Genomic DNA, 23,577 nt, shown 5'->3' on the forward strand with positions numbered 1-23,577 from the left:
TCACAGGTGTGTGCTCAAGTGTCTTGCTCAGGGACACTTTGACATATAAGTGGGCGAGCCGAGGGTTGAACCGGTGATTGCCAGACAGCCTCTCTCGACCCACTTCTCTATGGCCGCCCTCAATGGTTTAAATGGGTAGCAGACAGTGATTGGGGATGATGCTTCTACTCCCTTCAGTGTAATGACTGGTGCGGTAGGCAGGAAGGAAGCAGCAGTCAACCAATCAGCCGTGCACCAATAATTAGCACAACGCCACAGTGAGCGAGCTGTTGTGCTCACTCACAAGTTAAGTCCACTTTGTGTCAATTCGTTGATATATAAGAAATAAAAAATGATAAAGATTAACCTACTGCACATGAGCAAAATTACTTCAATAATGGTTCTAAATGTCATCAGATGTATTTCCTGCTGAGGACGGTTTATCACACAGCAGTCGGGTCCAGAAACCACAGTGCTCACCAATTAAACTCTGTATTGATACCGACACAATGCTCCAAATGTTACTGGGAAATGTCAACAGGTCTTGCTTAACCAGAGGCCATTCAGTACATGAAGAATGATGAGAGAAGAACATTCCGCCTCCCACGAGTATAGTGGAACTCACACTGAGAAAGCATCTGCAAGAGTCACTTCCCACGAGTCTAAAGAGGCATTTATATTTTAAGTGTGAAAGTGAGCTCTGCAGCAGGCATACATCTATTCTACGTCCGAACATAGCCTAGACTACGGCCAAACGCCCAACCTGCCTCTGATTGGCCTATCGACACTGCCTCTGATTGGCCTATCGACACTGCCTCTGATTGGCCTATCAACACTGCCCGTCTTACCAGACTTACTCCGTGGTGGGAAATAATACAAGTACGGTATAACGCAATACAAGAGAATGACAGCTTGGCACGCTCGACAGAATATGTTTTGTAGAATAAGCAAACTAATAGTGTTTATGCCATTTGCTTTGATTGAATAAGATGACGCTCCAGAATTTATTTTTGTAGAAGAGGCAAAGTAAAGTTTATGCGGTTTGCTTTGATTGAATGAATGAATATGATTTGATCTGGGTGTTCTACTAATAAAGTGTTTGTGTTGATTATCGTGTGTCCGTCTCCAGACTCCATAGCTATTTATTTATGCCCTCGTCGGGTGCTATGCTTATATATGCAGTGATGGTCTGCAGTTTTCCGCTGGGGGTGTGAGTTTTTACTGTTAATAAATACGCGCTAATAGCAATTCTAAATTAGAACTATATATGTACCCATGTTTATTGTCTGCTAGCCTATGGATTAGGGCTGGGGCGGTATGGGATTTTTATTACCGCGGTTATTGTCGGCCCCCATACCGCCGGTATGGCGATAATTGCCGTGCTGAAGGTCATGGAGATTCAATGCCAAAACTGAACAAAAAAAGGAAAACGTCCCCCCGCCCATTATAAACATATACTGCTAAGTACATTCATGCAATGTTAAAGGTATTATGCGATTGTGGTTTTCTTTTTCATTTTGAATGTTAATGTTCAGGCATTACATTTTATTATTACAATTACTTATTATATTTGTATACATATTTCCATCTTTTGCACCCATTTTATGCTGCTGCTAAGTGGAGTGAATTGCTACCAAAGGACATAGTGTGGTGTGTTTTACTATGTATTGACAATAAAGCATCTAATGTTTTGATGCGGAGGAGATAACACGCCCCCAGTGGGAATCAAACCCGGGACCTTCTGGTTGTGAGGTGACAGCGCTACAGACTGCGCCGCCGTGCTCCTACGTGAGTGGCCCTATAATGCAGTCGAAGCCATTGTTGTGTGCATCTCTGTCTCTCTTTCCTCCTCCTCTATCTCTCTCTCAACCCAACTGGTAAAGGCAGATGGCCACCCACTCTGTTCAACATTTCATGTTAAAAGGGAACCGTTTCCCAGCGACTGCCGCCAAGCACTTGCTCAAGGGGGAACACTTGGGTATCAGTTAAGAGTATGGTGTTGACCACCTGTCCTATATATATATATATATATATATATATATATATATATATAAAGTGAGACAACGTGTTTATTTAAAGTAATTACATTGACTTAAGGTATGCTGCAAAGTGCTGAAACACATCCTCATCCAAATGCTGCTCATGGTCAGGCCTGACAACAACAACTGAAACAACCATCACCATTATTTGCTCCTTGGGTCCCACAATTGGTATTCACCTCACAAAGCTTATATTTGCACAATCCGTACTCCCTTGCCGGTCAAGGGAGTACGGCTTGAAATCAAATCTCCATATTATATTCCCCGCTTCAAGCATTTCTTTATGGTCAAATAAAATCCTGTGTGTGTACTGTGCTACTAGTGAAACGAATTTGAAATAACTACAAACGTAATGATAAAAGACGCATTAATCATGCATGTTTACAGTACTACTCCTCTTGATGCGTTTAACATCGGCAATGCTGAGGACGACTAGCTGACTGCTATGGCAACAGCTAAACGTTATTCTAATAAGCTAAATTAAATGTTTATCCAATGTGATGACACCGCTTTCCACAGTGGTTAAGAGAGCCGGCTGACTAAAACAAGCCTGTTATGTTATTGGCTTTTTCAACCAAACTTTGCAACAGGACAGCTAAATGAAAGATGATGTACTAATTAGCTTTAGAAATAATATGGACTCAAGTGATCCATAATTCAAATGACAAACAGCTAGGTTTCTTTCAGTACCAACCACCACAGGCGGGACATTTATTTTATTCTGGTGTCGCTTCCTCTTATCCACCTTGTTCTCCTCTCTTTCTACGCCGCACCAAACCTCCTCCCAACCCCATAATCAGTTGCCGTCTTTGTGCTGCTTTTCAGAGGTGGTAATAGAAGTCTCAGTGGCATGCAGACGTGTTCAAGGATGGATTGTGTGGGCTGATGAACAAGCTCCCTCCTCCCCTCTCTGTCTGTCTCGCTCCGAGAGAAACCAAGACAGATGAGAAGATCAGAGCAGCCCGTTGCCCATTTTCTCCTTTCATCAGAACATTCTTAAAGACAAGAACAGTGATCACTTTTACTCTCCTGCACAGGAGGACAAGTCAAGAGGCTGGCTGGCTGATCTGTGTTCCGACCGTAGAGCAGTGTGAGTGGCTGATCACTCAAATGCATTTTACAATGTGCATCGACCATTCGCACACTGCAATGACAGAACACCATTGCATAATAGCGGTTTATGTGGTGCACATTCATATGATGGTGGAGGCAACCGTGGATGGCACCAGCATGCCCATTAGGAGCAGTTAGGGATTCAGCGTTGTTCTCAAGAACACTTTGACCACCACCCAAAAGAAGCCAGGGATAGACCTGGTAACGTCATGGTAACGTTCCGGCACCCAGACAGCCGCTTTCCTCCTTCCGCCCAAGGTGATCCTCCCAAGTAAGACCTGTTTGCAGGTTGAATGCTACAATGCTGGGACAGTCCAGCTGAGGACAGATGCAGCATATTCTCTAAAATCACCAATATTGATCCATTTACTGAAGCAGAGCTTACACATAATGGGATTTTGGTGAATTGATGTTTTGAAACCATGCTATCTCAGAAATTATAGTGAAGGTGTGCTTTGCTTTAAAAACATAATAAATCACACCTGTGTGAACAATTGTGAGTGGTGCAATTATACATTTATTCTTAGTTAATGTACTGTACTGTGCTCTGTACTGTATTGTAGTGTACTGTGCTCTGTACTGTACTTTGATTATTTTTGGAAAAGAATCTTGAAAAATCTTGAGAAATGACAGAGTTACTGTGTGGGATTCGGGGGACATCTAGACCCCCAAGAACACGCCCAGGGGGCCGGACCTGTTCCGACGAGCCTTTTCGCGACTGAAATGGTCGATAACTGACAGAGTTACCGTGTTGCAGATTTCTGTGTTCGGACATAGGGACACGCATAGGGACACGCATAGCTGCGTAATGGAGCGGAGGCACCGCTTAAAAAAAGGCCCGGACGGCTAGTGTGGTTGTCCGGGTTCCTACTGTAGGCTGCTAAGCCAGCCTGACGGCGTGTTACGGGTCCGGCCTTTGCCGTGTGTCTCCCCCCATCTCTCTCCTGTCACCATATTGTACCCTATCCAATAAAGGCAGAAAAAGCCCCAACAAATATATCTTTAAAAAAAAGGGAAAAAAAACTACCGTGATTTCATAGTTAACTATGAAGCAATATTTTGCAATAACTTTCATTTTCTGAGGTGGTTATAGGGCTCTGGTACTCAACTGAATATGAAGGTTTGTCAAGATGACACTTGAGTACATAATTGGAGCATAAGGCAAACATCAATATATATGATCAAAGTGGATTCAATGATGGAGGGGAAGCATCACTGAAGTATACTTCACTTTGTTCCAAAACATGGCTCAGAGCAAATGGCTGGTGTACACCGCAACAGCACTCAGATAAGTACACTGTCCGTGTACCAGAGTGATAGGTGACGTTAGAACAACAGTAGTCTCTCGAGACAGATTGTTGACTCTGTCAAATTCAAAGGAAAAGAGGGCACCATTTCTCCTTTATTTTCTGACGATGGGTTCTCAGATTGGAATAACAGTGACTCACCCTTCTCCACCCACTTTGGTGATTTTGAGGCGGAAGTCAACAGAGTTGAGACTGGGGGGCTTCCACTTCAGGATCTCGTCACACCTCCCGGCTTTGTATTTCTACAGGGAGACACAGAGCACAGAGATGTTAACAATGTGGATAGTTTCTTCAGGCAGCAAAACAGGGTTGTGTGTGCTACAGCAAATACAGAAGATTATACCATAGGTCGTTTCGAGGAAGCAATCTGATTGGTTGAAACAGCCTTCTAGCAGTGGATTAAACCAGCACCATTCACCACCTAATCAAAACAAATAATTCAGCTGCTCTGTTTTCCCAGAGCGCTAGCAAACTCGGTTAGCTAGTTTATTGGGACATTTGTGGTCGTAGTGACTACATCTGTCATTAAAAAAATATTTTTTTTCAGCGATTTTCTTAGTTTTAAGGGTAACTGTTGTATAATTGCAATATTACACTCGAGGGTGTGGTTTAACGTGATTATTGCCACTTCAGTGATGCTTGCGGAACTCAACTACGTCTCATTCCTGACCGCATCACTGTCGTGGCAATAATCACGTTAAACCACACCCTCTCGTGTAATATTGCTTAATTAACACAATTCCCCACCTTTGGCGTAGATCTACGCCAATTTAATTAATCTGACCCATGAGATCTACGCCAATTGGTCTTTATAGTGCTTTTGATGTCATGTTAGCATTGGGTTGCTAGGTGCTGATGTCAACAACACTGGAGCGTGCAATCTTGATCTTGTTCCCCGTGTGCACACGCGCCCATTCTATCTGTTTCTTTCAGTCGCATGCATCTCCAAATCCTTGTCCCAGATGGCCTTTCTGGTCAAAACAAGGTTTATTCCACAGCCCATAGCAGACGATGTGATCCTTGCGATCATGGTTTCTCTGCCCTCATCGCAAGACCGGAAGTGATATGCGACAACACACACACTAGTCATGCCACTTTAATGAATTATCTGAGAGTGTAGAAACTTTTCTATCAATAACATTCAATAAGTTATTATACATGAAAAAATATATATTTGCTTCTCTGGCAAAAAGCACTAATTAAATAATCTTTTAAGAGGAATTAACATTTAAATTAACGGGCTGAATGGAATAAATTGGGTTTCAAGTGGGTCTGCCAAGTCCAATTAAAGGTTGAAAATGAATTCAAAATGATTCCACACTGCTTCAGTTGAGGTTTCTCAATTACTGAGGTTACATGATTTTTTCTTTTTCAAACCAATATGTTTCTATGTCTTAAGAAGATCATGACCCACCCACCACATCTTCCCACAATCTACCTTCATTATATATGCATACGTGACATAAAGGGTGTAGGTGGCAGGAGACACACCATCTGTCAGGTTGCCCAGTAACAGAAGTTAGCACACAGGAAAATCCATGAATTATCTAGCTTAATAATAATAATCGTTTTATTCTATAAATTACCTTTTTCTATTAATCTAATGTTTTTTGAGTGGTGCTAGCCCCTCCTATATTTAGCTATTAGTGTAGATTTCCGTCCTACACAAACATTAAATTCCCATTGACAATGAATGGACAATTTTACGTCATAGTGTCTGAGAAATAGGCATAGGCCTTAGGGCTCTATTTTCGTCCATGCTTATCCCTAAACTACTTTTCCTTTTTTACTATTTTGATTGAAAATACGTTTTGAATAGTTCAACTAGCCGATCTACATCGACACGTTGTGAGCTTGTAGATTGGCTATTTTAAGTATTCAAAAATGTTTTTCAAAATAGTAAAAAAAATCACACCCGTGTGAACTGAGTGGTGCAACTGTTCACACACTACGTCACACACTAACCATAGCAACCATGCTCACCTGTACGTGGCCCCACAGTGGTTTGCACCACTCAAAAAAAGGCAAAGTAGTTAAGGGATAAGGGGTTTAGCATGGACGAAAATAGAGACCAGTGTCTATTTTACGTCATGATGATGTACGATGATAAGAGCGCCCCTCACTTCACACAGGTGTGATTTATTATAAAATAAACGCCCCTCCGCTTATTATATATAATATAATAGTTTGATTGGGTGATGATGTATGACAATGCATGATGATAAGAGCACCCCTCACTTCACATGAGTGTGAATGTTGTATATATATCAACCAATTATATAAAAAGAAATAGCAAATAAATAATTTATAATCACCTCAATATATTAGTCAGATTAACTACTCAAACTAATTTCCCCCAGAAACGGATTAATTAAAATGGTTTATTTTGAATAATCTGTTAAATCAATTAACTGTTGCACCCCTAACTGAAACCACAGTAAATGAGCATGACCTTACTCCGATAAACACAGAAACACAAACAATAATGGTACTTTGAGGACGAGTGTAGATGTACAGCACAAGGGACTTGAAAGAAAACGCATCGCTGCTCTTCACATATTTCTCTTGCTTGGCCCTCAAACAGGAGGCCTGGTGTGTGAGTGTTGGCACCCCGCTGGGTTTGCTGAAATTAGATCTTGGTCTTTCAAAAACTGTGCATCAGCCAGTCTCCCACTGACTCCCAGTATCTACCCGTTAAACTGTGCCTCAGCCAGTCTCCCACTGACTCCCAGTATCTACCCGTTAAACTGTGCCTCAGCCAGTCTCCCTCTGACTCCCAGTATCTACCCGTTAAACTCAAGGGGGCAGGCAGACTTTCCAACGTTGAAGCTCTGGGTCCTAGTGGTAGGAGGAGGGACTACAGGCGGACCCGTGGATTCATGACCGGGAAACCCCGTGCAGCTGGGCTTTAACGTTGAGCGCTCGGTTGCCCTACGTCACTCAGGACCTCAAAGTTGAGGTCCTGGGAGGGACTTCCGGCAGTCTTCCGGGTGCTTCAAAACGCCACTGAGCAACTTCCACTGACATGAATAGCTGGGGGGGCGGAGCTTCGCGCCAGTTCAGTCTCTATTATATATATACTCTATGGTTAAACTGTGCCTCAGCCAGTCTCCCTCTGACTCCCAGTATCTACCCGTTAAACTGTGCCTCAGCCAGTCTCCCACTGACTCCCAGTATCTACCCGTTAAACTGTGCCTCAGCCAGTCTCCCACTGACTCCTAGTATCTACCCGTTAAACTGTGCCTCAGCCAGTCTCCCACTGACTCCCAGTATCTACCCGTTAAACTGTGCCTCATCCAGTCTCCCACTGACTCCCAGTATCTACCCGTTGTAACCATCTGTCTGATTTTTATGCCCTTTTATGCCTATATATGGAGATGTCTGTATCCGTGTGTTAGCGTCAATTGTATTTCCATTTATGGAGATCCCAACTGCTGATCCAACCATAAATAAAGGTGATTTGAATATTTATCTTGAATTATTTTTGAGAACCGCTGATCCAACTGGGCACCGCACTCCCTCGGGTCCTCGGTGGCACACGGAAAGATTCAAGTTGATCGGTCATGTGGCTCTTGAGATAAACAGATTATTATTATTAATAAAAAGGTCATTTATTGTTGGTATATACAACTTCTGTCCTCTATGCAAACTCCCTAACATTTTAAACGATGGAGTCCTGTGGAAAGAAGCTTTACCCAAGCATCCTGTGCTTGTTGTTCTGAAGGGTTGGTGGTAGGTGGGGTTTAGTTTCCGCATTATATGGATACTTTTTGGAAATAGGAAAGGGCTTAAAGGACCACTTCACCCCTTTTCAACCTATCTTCATATAATAGGTCCTCACTAATAATCATGATAAAATGGCACGATTTTTTCTACTCAGTCTGTGTCGTTTAGAAACCGTCTTCCAGTGACATCATCATTAGGCAGATTATTTGTTTAAAAAGATTTTTTTACAAAAATGTTTAGATTTTCATTATCGTGAGAACGATGGCTTCCATTTTCGCATTGCAACTTTTCAGGACTAGAAAGCCTGCAGTTTTTATTAGCTTGTATTCCCCATCGATGATGCCACTGGAAGACGGTTTCTGAACTGCCCACAGCCCTCCTATGAGACACAGACTGAGTAGAAAAAAATTGCGCCATTTTTTCATGATTATTAGTGAGGACCTATTAAATAAAGATAGGGTGAAAAGTGGTGAAGTGGTCCTTTAATAATATTTAAAAGACAAACCACAGTGGTTGTGATTATGTCTGTCAACTGCTACATGCAACCCCCTCACTATGTACTGTGCTGCCATCACTGAAAACCGAAGCACAGAGTAGAGCAGTCAACTTTGTATAGTTGCTTGAGCAAGTCAAAGCCTGACTTTGTCTCATTCAGTGAAAATGTCCTTACTTTGTCCCTGATGGGGCTCTGAATGTGGGAGGAGGCCTTCACAGGCCTTTGAAACCAGTGCTCCATATGGCTATTCACCGCAAGAGGGCACGACCCTTTTTTAAGAATACATCTTTTCATATGAAAACGTGGGCGTCGAGAGGAACATTCTTCAATAGTCAGTTATGCCGTGCATTGAAAAATGTACAAGCATCAAAACTGTCTCTGCTCTGGTGAGATGTCCTTCAACTTGAGACATTTACATGTAAAGTGAGGTGATATCAGTACAACTCAACTGGCTAGTAATCGGGATAAGGGCTGCATTATTTTCGTAGCACTGATTCCATTGATTACTCGTTTGATAAATCAAATTATTCAGAAGCAAAAACACCAAAAATAACTAGTTAATTTGATTTGTTCGTTAATGACCCGGACACTAGAGCACGGTAACGATGGAAGTTGGAGATCCATGCCCCACACGACTATGCAATACCCGTTGTACCCGTTCCACCCATCTGTCTGTGTCCCTTTTATGACCATATGGAGATTTATGCATCTGTCTCTCTGTGTCCCTATATTCCTATATATGGATTTCTGTGTCAGGCATGCACACATATGGAATATTGTGATTTCAGCCATGCCCAAATATGGAGTGGCAGAGGCCTTTTGTGGCGGTTCGGGATAACCGTGATTTCGACCGACTCGACACCGGGCACTGCACTCCCTGTGGGGGTGTGGACCATGTGTGTCGAATTTGAAGTCGGTGGGGCAAACGGTTCTCGAGTTACGTGCATTACAGCCGTACGTACGTACATACAGACAGACAGACAGAGACATGGTGCATTTATAGATATATAGATATTGATTAATCTGATTTACACTATAACTGCATTACCATTATCCCATTATGGAATTTTAAACTTTGTCGTACAATGTTGCGCCAACAATAGCCGATCTACAAGCTAGCTCACGCGTAGCTAGCTCACTACTCATGAATTTTTTATTTTATTAAAATGTATTATTTTCTATAACCAATTAAATTGATTACTTATTGCACTCCTGGTCAGGATTTGCTAAAGATCATTAAAATACTCAGATAGTGTGTGTCACTGGCCATCAGTTGCTCTTGGAATCAACAGGCTTTAGACATTATTATTATTACCTAATCAGACTCCACATTCAATAGGTGTCCTTCGACTCAAGATTCTATTCAATTGAAAGTGCCCTTCTGTCCTTTTCCCATTACTGTTGAATGTTGTTGCATGAACATGCAAAACAAAGCCTGAATTACAGAAGTGCAAAACAGACCTTGAATGTAGACCATGCATTCATCCACAAATCTCTGATCCCGATCCATTCAATTAATTTCCTTTGCCAGGATGTGGCATTGAATATAAATTGCCTACTGTCTTGGGCAATGAATTGAGCAGCTGAAGAACAAGAACAAACTGAGGGAGAGACTAACAGTTATTTTCACAGTACGTAAGTAATTGCAGGGTTTAATTGACTGATTCAAAAGAAGGTATGAATAAAGAAAACTTGATCCAGCAGCAACCATCTTTAACATTTGGATCATTACAATTATATTCCCATTGAAACAAGTCAATTCATGGTTGCAATTAAGGGCTGTAGCACTATTAGTTTATTATTATTAATAATTATGTACAGAAAATCTGTAGATTTGTAGAGAGCTGAGCCAGAAGGCAAATCTGTCTACCGAGCAATCTGTTTCTCAAAACAAACATTCTGCAAAGATAGTCGACTATTCAGTAATATCACACCCGTGTGAACCGAGTGGTGCAACTTCCAGACCCACAGGAACGTGCCCAGGGTGCCTGCCCGGTTCCGGCGAGCCACCCGCGTCCGAAACGGTCGAGAAATGACAAAGTTACCGTGTGGGGGTCCCTCCCCTGGCTGGTACAGTACTGTCACTGTACTGTACTGAATGGACTGTACTTATATCAGAACTATAAGCTGCGACACATCGTAAGCTTGTACAAGCCAACAAGCCCGGCCAATGCCATTCAATAATGTGGACTTCTATTTGTTATATAAAATTAGCCATAGTGACATGTCATGTGAACAATAGAATATGCATAGGCCTACAAGCGCAAGCTGTGCAATACATCGGCTATACGTATATATAGGCTATATTCTTTTGTGTTGACCGATGTTGGGCACAGCCTACATATTTTATTTTTAGCCTACATATTTTAATATGAGGTTTGGGGACTATTGATTCAGAATGAAGACTAAAGCATTCTAAATACATACATATACGCATGCCTTGATCACTGGTATGGCACCCTCCGAGCTGACTTGGAAATGAGCGGAATGTACAACCAACGTCCGCCAATGTCACGGCCAAGTTCAAATGATGAATTCCACACGTAACGTGGGGATGATCATAAAATAAAATAATGTCCGTACACTCAAGATATGAGCACAAACGCCGTTCTGGCCCATAGTGTTTAACTGGTGAAGTGATTTGTTGCTGATGATCTATGGCTGCCTTTTGAATGTCGACAGCGACACTGTCATTGTTTTGGACAACAGGCTAAGGGTACAGTGCAGGAAATTCAGTCCAATTCAAAAGTGAGAAATCCACAACGAGTTTAAAGTGCAGACAGTGACCAACAATATTTTTCTAATGTACTGTATGGCTGCCATGTCTCCTCCTCACAGTCCCATAATAAAAGGCCATTTGTTGAAATTCCCTGCCAGTGTCTGCTCAACCTAGACAGCCAGGTGCACAGGTCTCCACATAATTCTAATTGTGCACCCAAAGCCTTCCCCTTCTCTAATTATTCATGAGATATTTGATCGATCCAACTGAAATGAGCCACAGAGGGCAACCTGACCCTCAGCTCAGCTGTGTCAACACAGCAACCCATGTCAATTCTATCTCTCTATCTAAACCCAGAGCCTTTCATGTAAAAGATTCAGTGTAGTCCTTAAAAGATAAAACATAAATTCAGATTTATTTAGTCACACTCACACTCCACAGTATGAGTAACTGTGGAAATAGCCAGAATAAAAATGTGAGATGAAAGGGATGAGATAGTGGGTTGGGTTGTGAGGGGCATGAATTGAATCAAATTATAACAATCCAAAACAACAATCTATCAGTTGTAATGTTGTAGTCATACAGCCAAGCAGAAAACACAGAATACATATATTTATATTGTAGCATGGATTAAGCAATTGACTCAGAAAAAACAAGAGTGAGTTTAAATGCTCAGCTACAGGTGCTAGACCAGAGTTTGCCAAAAATGTTAGTAGGTTTTATCCTTGCTATTCACCTATAAGCTTTATGGCAATCTGCCTATAAAGGTGGCACAAGGGCAAAATCCATTGAAAACCAAGAATCAGGATTGGGGATCACTCCAACCATATCAGGAAATCAAATCAAAGCTGTTATCTGGATAAAATCTTCAAAATAGGTTAGTTCAAAAGTTAACTGAAACATAAGATTGGGATTTGTTTGAAAAACAAACAAAACAAAAAAAGAACAGGCTGACCTTGATCCCAATGGAGCCGTAGATTTAGAGTGGATTGCCAGAGCAAAACATCATTGACTGCCATTGACTTATTTTGAAGCATGTCAATTTAAACGCACAGATAGGACTCCTAAAGAAGTGTGCACCCGGAAACACAACCATGTCAGGTTTTATAAAAAAATAAACAATTCAGGCTTTTTTTTTTGGCGAAAACAGGCTATATTCAACTGCCAACAACTAAAGAACGGAGTGTCGCAGTGACAAGTTTTCTTTTCATTTCTTTTTTTTCTCCAGTCAATGAAAGCAGATCGAAATATTCTGTGGGTCGTGGAAGGTTAGTAAAAACACTCAAATTCTGGCACAGGCTGCAATAGGCGATGTTTGAAACTCTGGCAGTTAATGAGTAGAAGTGTGTAAATGTAAATACTACCTTATTTGTAGGCTCTATTGTTGATTCAAATCTTCATTTATTTTTGTCACATTTGCAGTGTGCACTTGCCTACCTCTCAGAACAGTGTATTCAAATAAAGAATAATAATGTAAAAAAAGAAAACAAGAGAGCGCTTTTTTCTACTGCCCTTTTCTGGGCAGTAGAGAAAATGGCCTTTAATTTGTGGGTTAGGATTTTAAAAGAAAATCCATGGTAATTCAGACCATGTTTCTGAGATATCTTGTTTGAGACCACAGTGGTGGACGGACTGACTGACATTGCCATCCTTCAGTGTAGCTGGTGGGGCAAAAAAAAAATACAATAAAAAATGTGTGTCCAGTAGTGGGAGAGAGACACAAGCAGGCAGTGTGTTTCAGTTCACTGAGTAGATAGTTGCCTTCTGCTTTCCAACAACCAAGGATTAACGTCAAGCCTGACTTGGTGCTGGAAGCAATTGAGTGTGTCTTCAATCTCTTGAGCCCATACATCACAAGACAATCCTGTCATATGCAAAAACATTCCTCACATCATTCTTAATAGAGACACTTGTCTATGGAGATATGTATGATGGAGATATGTATGATGGAGATATGTATGATGACAGATGATACTCAATATCAATAGATTGTTTAAATATTATTTCTCAAGTGATATTTTTTTCCCCCCTTCATGATTTGTCTTACTAGAATGTTTTACCTCGACCCAACATTTGTTTTTATAATAGCAACAGTAATACACAATAAGTGTCCAGCTTGACTTGTGAGTGTGAAAGTGCAATACTTTCATTACCTGGGCTTGTATAGATGGGCCATTTATGACATCTGAAAATGGCAGCAGCTAAACAGTTAGATAGATAGCAGCAATCTCTTTTTATCAAATAACCAATACATACAATAGCCTACAGACACTATGTATTGGCAAACAGGCTGACATCTTGTTTGATGGTCATGTCCTGTATAATCCCTATCCGAGTCCCACAATGCTCACAAAGCACACGGCTGATATTGATCATCCTAGCCATCTCCTGGTCAGGCTTTATTTGTGTTGATTGAGTCTGTTCACCTACCCTGTGATTTTCAGCTAGACCACAGATATGACTCAAAATAATCAATATCAACAGAATACAAGGGAAGGGAATATAACAATGCCCCCTGGTAACCGGAACAAAATAAATGGTAAAACTGTTCTTTCTTTACTTACACTTATATTGAGGGAAAACTTTTGACTTTGAGCCTTCAGGTTACTTCTTTTTAGCATTAAGGGCTCCATTTTTGTCAGTGGCCTTACCCGCGGCGCTGCCCGCAAGTCAGCTGCTGCCTGCAAATTACAGGTAGGGCAGCTTGCCAGGATTAATTAAAGAATGATTACTATATGCCAGGATATCCCCCCGTTTAACCCTTATTTTGAAGATCCAAAACACCGCGACCAGAACCGGATGTTGACTCAATGGTGTGTGTGTTGTCGGATTAGGTGTTGATCTCTCACTAGCTGATGAGAAGTACAGGCCGGCGCCATTACAGCGACCGCTATGCTCCATGTAATAAGCGTTGTTTTGACCAGAAATGCTGCCTGGTACGGGGAATTGGAGATATAAGCTACTGAAAGCGTGCAGGTGCACCGTTATTCGTGCTTAGAGGTGTGTTGCCAAAAAGAGCGTAGTAATGATCTGCAGGAACCAAAGAGAATGGATTCAGTTTTTCCAAGGTGTAAAGATAGTTTGTTATTGGCTTCATTATTGTAACGCACAACCACATCTATGCATAATGTAACAGGTAGCGGAGGTGTTTTAGGCCAAAATAGCAACTTTTGCGGGGGAACATGCCTTGCCCAATGCTAAATGCCCAAATAGTGGATTTAGTGACTTCCAACAAAAATAGAGCTTTAAGTGTTAGCCTTCCTTTATCTAAAAGAGGCACAACTGCTGCTTTCCAATGAAGAAAAACAGCAAACTACTGCAAGTTTCTAAATGTCAATACTTATCCCTTAATAGCCTAAAGTAGAAATTCACAAAGCTCCTAGAAATGGAAGGAAGGAAATGAGACATAACATGAACAAATTGAGATTATCCAACACTATTTTGCATTGTTTGTACTTTGTATTATTCTGTATCATTTCTGTGTTTCTGAGGTGGAGAATTGGTCTGGTGGAGACAAAGAGTTATATATAAACTAGAGGGCAAACTGCCCCACAGTGGCCACACCTAGCGATAATTTCAATGGAAGTTGCTCACTGGCGTTTGAACTTTGAAGCACCCGGAAGAACGCTCAAGAGTGTTGAATGTACATTTTCACTTTCATATACTCTTACTTTAACCGTTCTCCAGTGCAGTAGGATACTGATGGAGCTGTGGACATTTATTTTAGCCACAAAGCGAGTGTGGTACTTGGGAAAATATAATCCTGTGCTCTGCGCAAACACGTCTGTCACACTGTTCCCAGCCAGCATTTACGTAGGTGTGCTCCCTGGCTACAGTTTTAGCAGACAGCTTCCTGTCCAGCAGCAATGATGTGCGGGAGGATTTTATATACATAAAAATATATCCAGTACACAATTGCATCAGGCTCCACTGATTCATAGAATATTGTGTATTAACCTAAGTGTCCTTGAGTCCCACAGAGGAGGAGAACAAGGCCTCAGCATTAATATTGCAGATGAAAGAATGCCATGCGGGACCACTGTTCTAACACCAGCTCATCAGCATGAGCTCAACAGAGCCCTTAACATAAGATACCATACATAGGGCACTGGTGGTCAACATGAGGTACGAGGACCCCAGTGGTCACCAGCCAAATGATTGATAGTTGGGAACTGAATGGACCTTTATGGGTTCGTACCGGTAACTCAAATGGAACCAAATGGCAGCAAATTATGTCGTGGGGGGGGTCAATGTCAAACAAAACAAGACTGATAAAGAAAAAGTGCAGACATTTGACGTGTTGCAATAAGCATTTTGTTTTGGAATATAACAGATGCTGAAGCTTACCCCACATGGCTGGAAGATTAGCCCGTCGACTTCGTGGCTGACCTGCGATGTGAAGCTGCCTTCCAGGAGCTAAAAAAGACAATGGGAGGTCATACAAGATGATTAGAAATATATACAAGGTCAAACTGGAACGCATTCGAGTGGAAACACATGTAATGACAACTATTATATCATGTCAAAGAGCAAAGCCATGACACTCTAAAGCCAGATTGAGTATCGACTATCAAAAGTGACCCCGTTTACATTCAATAAATCCATCCATCCACACAGTCTAAACCTAGATTGCTAGAGCATGGCTCAGACACCAGCGCTTATCATTTGACATGCCAGAGTAAAGACTAGAATAGTGCATGAGTCATTAGGCTCCTGATGACTGTAAAAGAGTGGGTTTCATCTGCTTCATTGTCATTGTCACCCCAACAACAGCTGTTGCAGGTTAGAAGGAACCTGCAGCACCATATTGGATGACAGACCATCAGGGGACCCAACACCTAAATACATGGTAGGCTGGCTACCAGCAGTGCAAAATAAAAATGTTATCAGAGCTACAAAGAGGAGCTGATGTCCTGCTGGAAATTATTCAGTGGCAAAGGTACCATCATCCTGAGGCTTTTGTTTAGACGAGGATGAGACAAAGCACGAAACACTTGCCAGACTTAGTCAAGCGCTCAACGATCTTCTTCGATACCTGCAAAAAGTCTTCACAAACACTTCCATGCATCATTTATAAAAATGTCTTTAAGAAAACAAAACAGCACAGGGTCAGAGACATGGTTGCCTTGCTTATGTATTCAAAAGCATCAAAATCAAGGACATTTTCAACTACTTCAACAGAGGAGCTTATTTATTATGGCCGTGTTATAACACCCATACTGCACTATTATATCACTGTAACTGATAGCAAATCAAATCTTAAACTAATGTTTCACCTAATTCACAACCATCTATGAAAGATGCACAAGGCTTTGAGTCAAAATCTTATCCATTATCCAACAACAAAATATTCTTTGGTCTAAGAGGCTAAATCTCATCAACATTATATGTTGTCTATAGTATTGAATAGAGCCTAAACAATAAGGATCAAACATCTACAAAAATCTGAATCTGCCTTCAGGATACTGTATGAACTCAAAATTTAACAAAACATGTAGAATATTGTCCAATTCTTGCGTATACTGGGGGAAAAATCTGCAATAGTTGGCAAAACAGTTAAAACTATACTGAAATATCAAGTGAGAATTCATTAAGGATAATAATAATAATAATTCTCAGTGCTAAAGTCCATAAGCAATTTTTGTTGTTAAGAAAATAAGACTCTTTCTGTACACCTCCGATCGACCTCATCTCTTTCAAGTGATAACTGATCTATGCTATATGTTCGTGCAGACGGAAAATATAGGCAGGAAATGGACATGGTCAATAAAGTACAATAAGACCTAATGCATTTGTGCACTAGAGGAAAGATCAGGTATCATACAGTAGCCTGCCCAACAAGACAGAACTCACGGAAAAAGCAACACAGATAGGCGTGACATAGCCAGAACAACAATATTCTCTTCACAGCACAATGAATCTCTTCTCATGGCTAGTGTGACAGAAACCATTTACATTCAAATCATCGGGGGGAATAAAACTGTCTCTCTCAAGCAAATCATCAAAGTGTGTCATTTCCCTCAGGTTGGGACATCCTGCCCAGCGCCCACCCTTTGAAAACAGGAGTGTTCAGTGTGATGTACAGTCAGAATGGAAACCAGCAGAGAGGAGATAAGGAGCCATCACACATTAACAGACACATTCACAGATACGTTCACAATGCAGGAGGAGATGATGGGAAACTCATCATTAGTGAGAACCAGCCCTGTGCTGCACGGAGCTGTGCAGAAACTAGAAAGGTGAACTCAGTGGAGCACATACTGCATATAATGTAATATCTCCACCAGGCTGGGGGGCCTACCCAAAATTAAAGATTGAATGCCGTGGTTTCCCCCCCCCCCTAAAACATAATCATCAGATACAATGATTATACTAGGAGAAATATTTTTTTACAAAAGTGTACAGAAAGTGATAAAATTATGTTTTTATGTATCAACCTGATACATACATCAACCTGTGATCAACCTGAACGGAAGCCGCACCCACAGCTGTTGTTGACTTGTTGTATGACAAAGGGGGAGGGGTTAGGGGAGGGGATGATATTGTGATGTCACTATATCTGTATGTGTATTTCGATTGGGCCTTTTGACTCAAAGGCTTTCAGCTTTCAGGAAGAAACCAAAAATACACAGGGAAGACATACTTCAATATACTAACCACACCTGGGGGTCTATTAGAGTAATGTTAACTCCATAGTCACATACAAAACAGAAAAAGTACAAAAATCATTGCACTTCATCTTTAAATTTCTGCAACAAGCAGAACATTGGACAATGATTTCTGGGTGTTTTTATTTTCTTCATAAAATAGGCTCCTCCTACAAACTTTTTAGCCAACAATTATAGCTAATCTGTAAAGAATATAAAAACACTGATATGATACGATGTTTACCACATGACTCCAGAGATAATGTGTAGCAATTTGTGTGAATTTTGTGAAAATTACAAGCCACTCGTGCAAACTTTAGATGCCAATCTTAGCCAATCAGAATAGAATATGAAAAATCTGACAGATCCTTCTTGATCAGCCTGACGAATAGACTGGTTACTTTGCAAGACTCTCTCTTTCCTTTTTGTAACACTTTTATGTTGGCATTGGGATATTTGATCAACTTTGTTTGAAAGTCTAGCATCCCAGCCACAGAGTTGCATTATTTTCAAAGCCGATTTATGTACATTGATTTACTGAGACAGGATGTTGTAGAGAGACAGGCAAAAGGGATGACATTCATCATGGGTCCTAGTCCGGGAAGTTAAAGACAAATTGTCCATACAGGCTTCCAAAGCACTTCAACCCTAATCACCAACAGTGTATCAACTAACCCTGTTAAATACCTTCATGTACATATATTATTCATAGGGTGGGCGATAGGGGATACCACATTTTTAATGCATGAATACATATTAGCCATGCTAGGGTGATGGTGCGCAATGTATCCTACATTATAGTTCTGGTCCATAGCTCTAATCATTGGTCCATAGCTCTAATCATTAGAGCTATGGAAGAGTAACAGCTCTAATGCCTTCATTAGAGCTGTTACTCTTCTCTTCCTGCGCTCGCATGGAATGCAGACCAGCCTCTCGTCTGTAGCGAAAATATAAAGAACGTTTTTGCGACTCACCAATACAAAGGGCGGCTTGTGTTATTAGAAAGCCTACTTTCCTTAGTGGATGCACTATGAGCACCCATTACACGTATAAAATGCGTTTTGTCCTTGAACACTGGAGTATATGAATAAAATTTACATTTCTGTTTGGCTTTTAGGCTTAGAAGTTGCATAGGGTAGATTTCTGTCTCAATGTGTTTTATTTAACCAATAAAGGTTACATAAAATATGAAAAATAAATTACTGACATATTTTATAAAAACAGTGGAAATAACAGATCTACAAGCTCACAACGATGCATTGAGCTTGTAGATCTGCTATTTCCACTACCTTTTGAAAATGTTCAACGATTATGACGATAATCTCAAATCATTGCAATTAGACGATAATTTGTTTACTTGCTGCTCTGTCTCAGAAAACTGCCCATCAATGTCATCATTGGTACAGGTGGTTTGAAAACGTAATACTTTTTAAATTAATGCAAATATAATGGCATCTATTTCTGTATTCCAACTTTACAGTATGAGAACGGCTGTAGTGTACTGGTAAATTAGCTTAGAATCCCCATTGATGATGTAATTAATGGTAGGCAGGTTTCTGAACTGTCCACAGTCCACCTCTGAGACACAGAGTGAGTAGGCAGAATTATGCGATCAAAATGAGCATTAGTGGGGATAAATTATTTTAAGATAAGGTTGAATACAGCATCTAAACTGTTTCTCAATTTGCTGGGGACCCCATGGAACACCACAAGGACCCCTGGGTGTCCCCAGATCCCACTTTGAGAACAAGATATAGCTGCAAGAGGGAAAAAAAATTGAAGCCTGAATGATGTGAACAATTTAGGCATTTAGCAGATTTACAGATAACACATAGTAATACATCAAATGCATAAGAAATAGTCGTCAAGAATCATAAGTAAGCTAAGAACCTAACATCCGTCTAACAGTGGAATATCTACAGTATAACTATGCGTATACACTATAGAGTGCTATGTCTACATAAAAAGCTCTCTAAATTGATAACATTGGATAGCATAGCAATCTAAAGTGAACATGGCAATGCACAGGAAGAGAGATCAAGGCACCGTAGTAGTATGAATTACTTGGGTTCTTAGTATTACTGTGCCGTGATCTCTCTTCCTGTGCATTGCCATGTATGTTCACATCCTAAAATATTTTACTGTCACTTCATAAAGTTGCTCCACTCCACGCACTGGCATAAAGTACAGTAATAGTATGGCTCTGGGACTTTTTTTTTATCAATGGAGTTGACTCGCGGATATTAGCTCCATTTCTTTTGGCAAGATGGACATATCATCCAGCCATGCGTGTTAAAAATCCAATTGAAATGAGGTAGCCGAGTTAGTGATTTGTGAGGTTTTATATTCACATGGCCTAGCTCTAGGTCCAGATGCAAATACACGCACCCGTTCTATTTACACCATATTACAGAACAAACAACGAAGTCAACTTTCATATCAAATATGGATAGGATTCAAAGCGTTCCACTTATTCTAGAATAATAACATTCCATAGAGTAGCATCAAAGTGGCAACATTGGTGTTCTCTGGAATGATGAATGAGTCACATGCTGACACGCACAAGGCAGATAGCCAGACTAAAAAGAAATGCTGCCTTTATGTGGCCACAGCAAGTAGGCGGGAGATACCGTTTCAGATCTCTCATCACCTAAGCAGGGCCAACCCACCGCTTTGGGTTGAAACGGTGAATCCTGGATAAAGAGCCAGCGGAAACGGAGGGCTTCAATGCACTACACATCATCCCCCGGGGAGGACATTCCCTAGAGTGCTACTGCAGAGGAAGGCCGTGACCCGCTTTTGTGGTAAACCTCTTTAGGATGGAAACACAAGGTCTGGCACTGTAGGCGTAGGGAGGGAGGCGGGCGGGGGCAGGGGGTGAACAATACGGTCCCATTAAGAGATCAGGCTCTCATTCGAGACTTGGGGCAGAGAGACAAGACAAGGGGGCAGAAAGACAAAACAAGGGGACGACTACCCGATGAACTCGGGGAGGCGAACCAACCACTAACAGGGTGAGCAGCAGTGCCTCTCTCTCCCAGAGGGGAGAGTTAAGTGTCAAAGTGATGGAAGCCAGGCCATTTGCTTCTCCACTGTTTCTCGCTAGGGCTCATTTCACATAGTGACACAGTGATGAATCCTGTGGTAGCTGACTAACTTCAAAATGACAATCTCCCACCCAATCCGTCTTTCATGGGCTCAATGGTCAATGTTTCACCAGATGATCACATCTCAACCCCAGTTGTCAACCACCATGCAGCTTGTTATCATTCGTTTTCCTTTCCTCAACAAAAATGGATCAGAAATACTAACAGCATGATAATTTGATTCATATCATATGACATCAAAGGATAGAATAAAAGCCTGACACAAACACACCTTGAGGGTTAATGTTAATAACAAAAACAACATCCACAGATGTGTGACACAGCCTGTGATTTATGAGATTCAATAACCTCCAACCCCTGTGCCATTAGTAGAGGGGGGGGAAACATAGCCATGTACAAACTCCATACCCAGACAACCTCTGGCTGGCCTTGTGTCAATAAATGGACACTTAACAACAATCCTGACCCCCTTACAGCCCAGCTGATATAATTGAAGACTATTTTATGAGACCAGGTCACTTGATTCAATTATCACATTTCAAGTAAAACCTGGCCAAAATGCTGCCAAGATTGCAGCATTTAAAATACAAACAGGCACAAAAAAAAGACAATTTAAAAGGAATCAGAAAAGGTAATAAAAGGATGCAGTTTCAGAGTTTGACCCCTAAGAGTGACCCCTTGGGAGTTATTTATCTTGATGTGGTATGCATTCAGCCTTCTTTTGATACTTTGAGACAGGACAACTACCCTTTTTATTATTTGTTAAAAACTGGTTTGGAAACAATTGCAAAGTTTAAAAAAATAATACCATAATTTCCGGACTACAAGCCGCTACTTTTTGCCCATGCTTTGAACCCTGCGGCCTATACAATGGTGCGGCTAATGTATAGATTTTTACAGCTAACGGCCACTAGGGGACCTTCTAAATCTATCTCTATGGCCACCTGCAGCTTATAGTCCAGTGCGGCTTGTATATGTACACATTTGTTTTTTTCCTCTAAATTTAGCTGGTGCGGCTTATATTCAGGTGCGCTTTATAGTCCGGAAATTACGGTAATAATAATGCATTGCAAAATTAATCCAAAGCCTTTGGGGTGGACCTTCATATTGGGACGATGACGGTGTCGGTTTCCAAAGCAGCTGGCATAGGTTTGTTAGCAGCTGTTCTATCAACTACCTTGGATTCCGTAGACCCCAGACATATCGGGAGGCAGAGATCTCCCATCGGCTGACAACGCGAGACTAGCACTTGGCATGCACATTTGGAATCAGCAAGACTAGCTGACTGAGGATGTTGACATTCGATTGACAATGATTTGCAGGATTTTTGGACAAAATATGGAGGAGTAATATAAAAAAATGTGTTTTACAAAAGTCGGCCTCCTGGTGGTGCTATAACAGGCCAATGTGAAAAGGGTGGGATATATTCCTCAGCCTAGTAGGAACGTCTGAAAGATTTCACGTAAATTGCACGCTGCGTTCATGATTTGAGGCTTTTTTGTTCAAAACGGGCCAATCCTGTAACTTTGAAAGCCAATGTTAGCCAATCAGGATGGAATATGAAATATCGAACAGATCTGTGTTGAGCACATGACTATAGAGATACTGTGTAATGATTTGCAGGATTTCAGGAGTAAAAATGTGTTTTACAAAAGTCGGCCTCCTGGTGGCGCTATAACATGCCGCTCTGGAAATTTTGGGGCAGAGGTTCACTTTCATAACCATGTCAGTGTGACAAAAAGAGAATCATCACTCCCTATGCTCCCCTTTATCTCTTAGGAAGCATATATAAAAAAAAAAAGGAGTCTTTGAGCATCCTTCACTATGGACATGGTGCTCCTCCTGACCGAAAAGCCCTAAAGGGACTTGCTCCATCCAGTTTAATAGAACCATACATCCCAGCACGACCACTCCCAGGATGCCAGTCAGCTCAGTCACAAAATAGAATAAGAAAACGGTTGGGGGCAGAGCATTCACACATCGTGCCCCCTGTCTCTGGAATGCTCTCCCTCCAGCTGTTGGATATGCCAACTCTTTGGAGATTTTTAAATCTAGGCTAAAAAACTATCTTTTTTTCCCTTGCAGTACGGCTCACCTTAGTTTTATTGAAGCTATTGTTATTATTATTATTTAATACTGCAGGGTAATTGTTTGACCATGTACATTTTACTGTGTTTTACTGTTTCTTGCTACTGTGTTTTGTTGTATACGTGCTGTGAGTGCACAGAGACCCCTTGGGGTGATGACCCGTGTGAAGTGAGTCTAACTCATGTTGCTATGATTAGGTGATGTAATGGTGATGTAATACAAACAGTGACAAAACAAACATTACATTCTCAAGATGAAAATTTCCCTTCATTGTCAATGGCGTTTTTAAAACAAACATTGCACTAAAAACAAACATTAAACCTGTATATAGGAGGGGCTAGCACCCCTCAAAAATA

The 23,577-nt window shown here is 41.1% G+C and overlaps 1 protein-coding gene across 1 annotated transcript in view; it reads right to left on the reverse strand.

Annotated features, from left to right (window-relative positions):
* Positions 1 to 23,577, reverse strand: part of rngtt (RNA guanylyltransferase and 5'-phosphatase) — a 100,511-nt gene that overhangs the window by 12,567 nt on the left and 64,367 nt on the right. Inside the window, exons 12-13 of the mRNA XM_079525898.1 lie at positions 15,727 to 15,795; positions 4,580 to 4,680 (exon numbers count right to left, since the gene is read on the reverse strand). Of these exons, the coding sequence (XP_079382024.1) occupies positions 4,580 to 4,680; positions 15,727 to 15,795 (170 nt within the window). The remainder of the gene's footprint in view (positions 1 to 4,579; positions 4,681 to 15,726; positions 15,796 to 23,577) is intronic.

The sequence above is a fragment of the Electrona antarctica genome (assembly GCF_951216825.1).
Source record: "Electrona antarctica genome assembly, chromosome: 17".
Classification (NCBI taxonomy): Eukaryota; Metazoa; Chordata; class Actinopteri; order Myctophiformes; family Myctophidae; genus Electrona; species Electrona antarctica.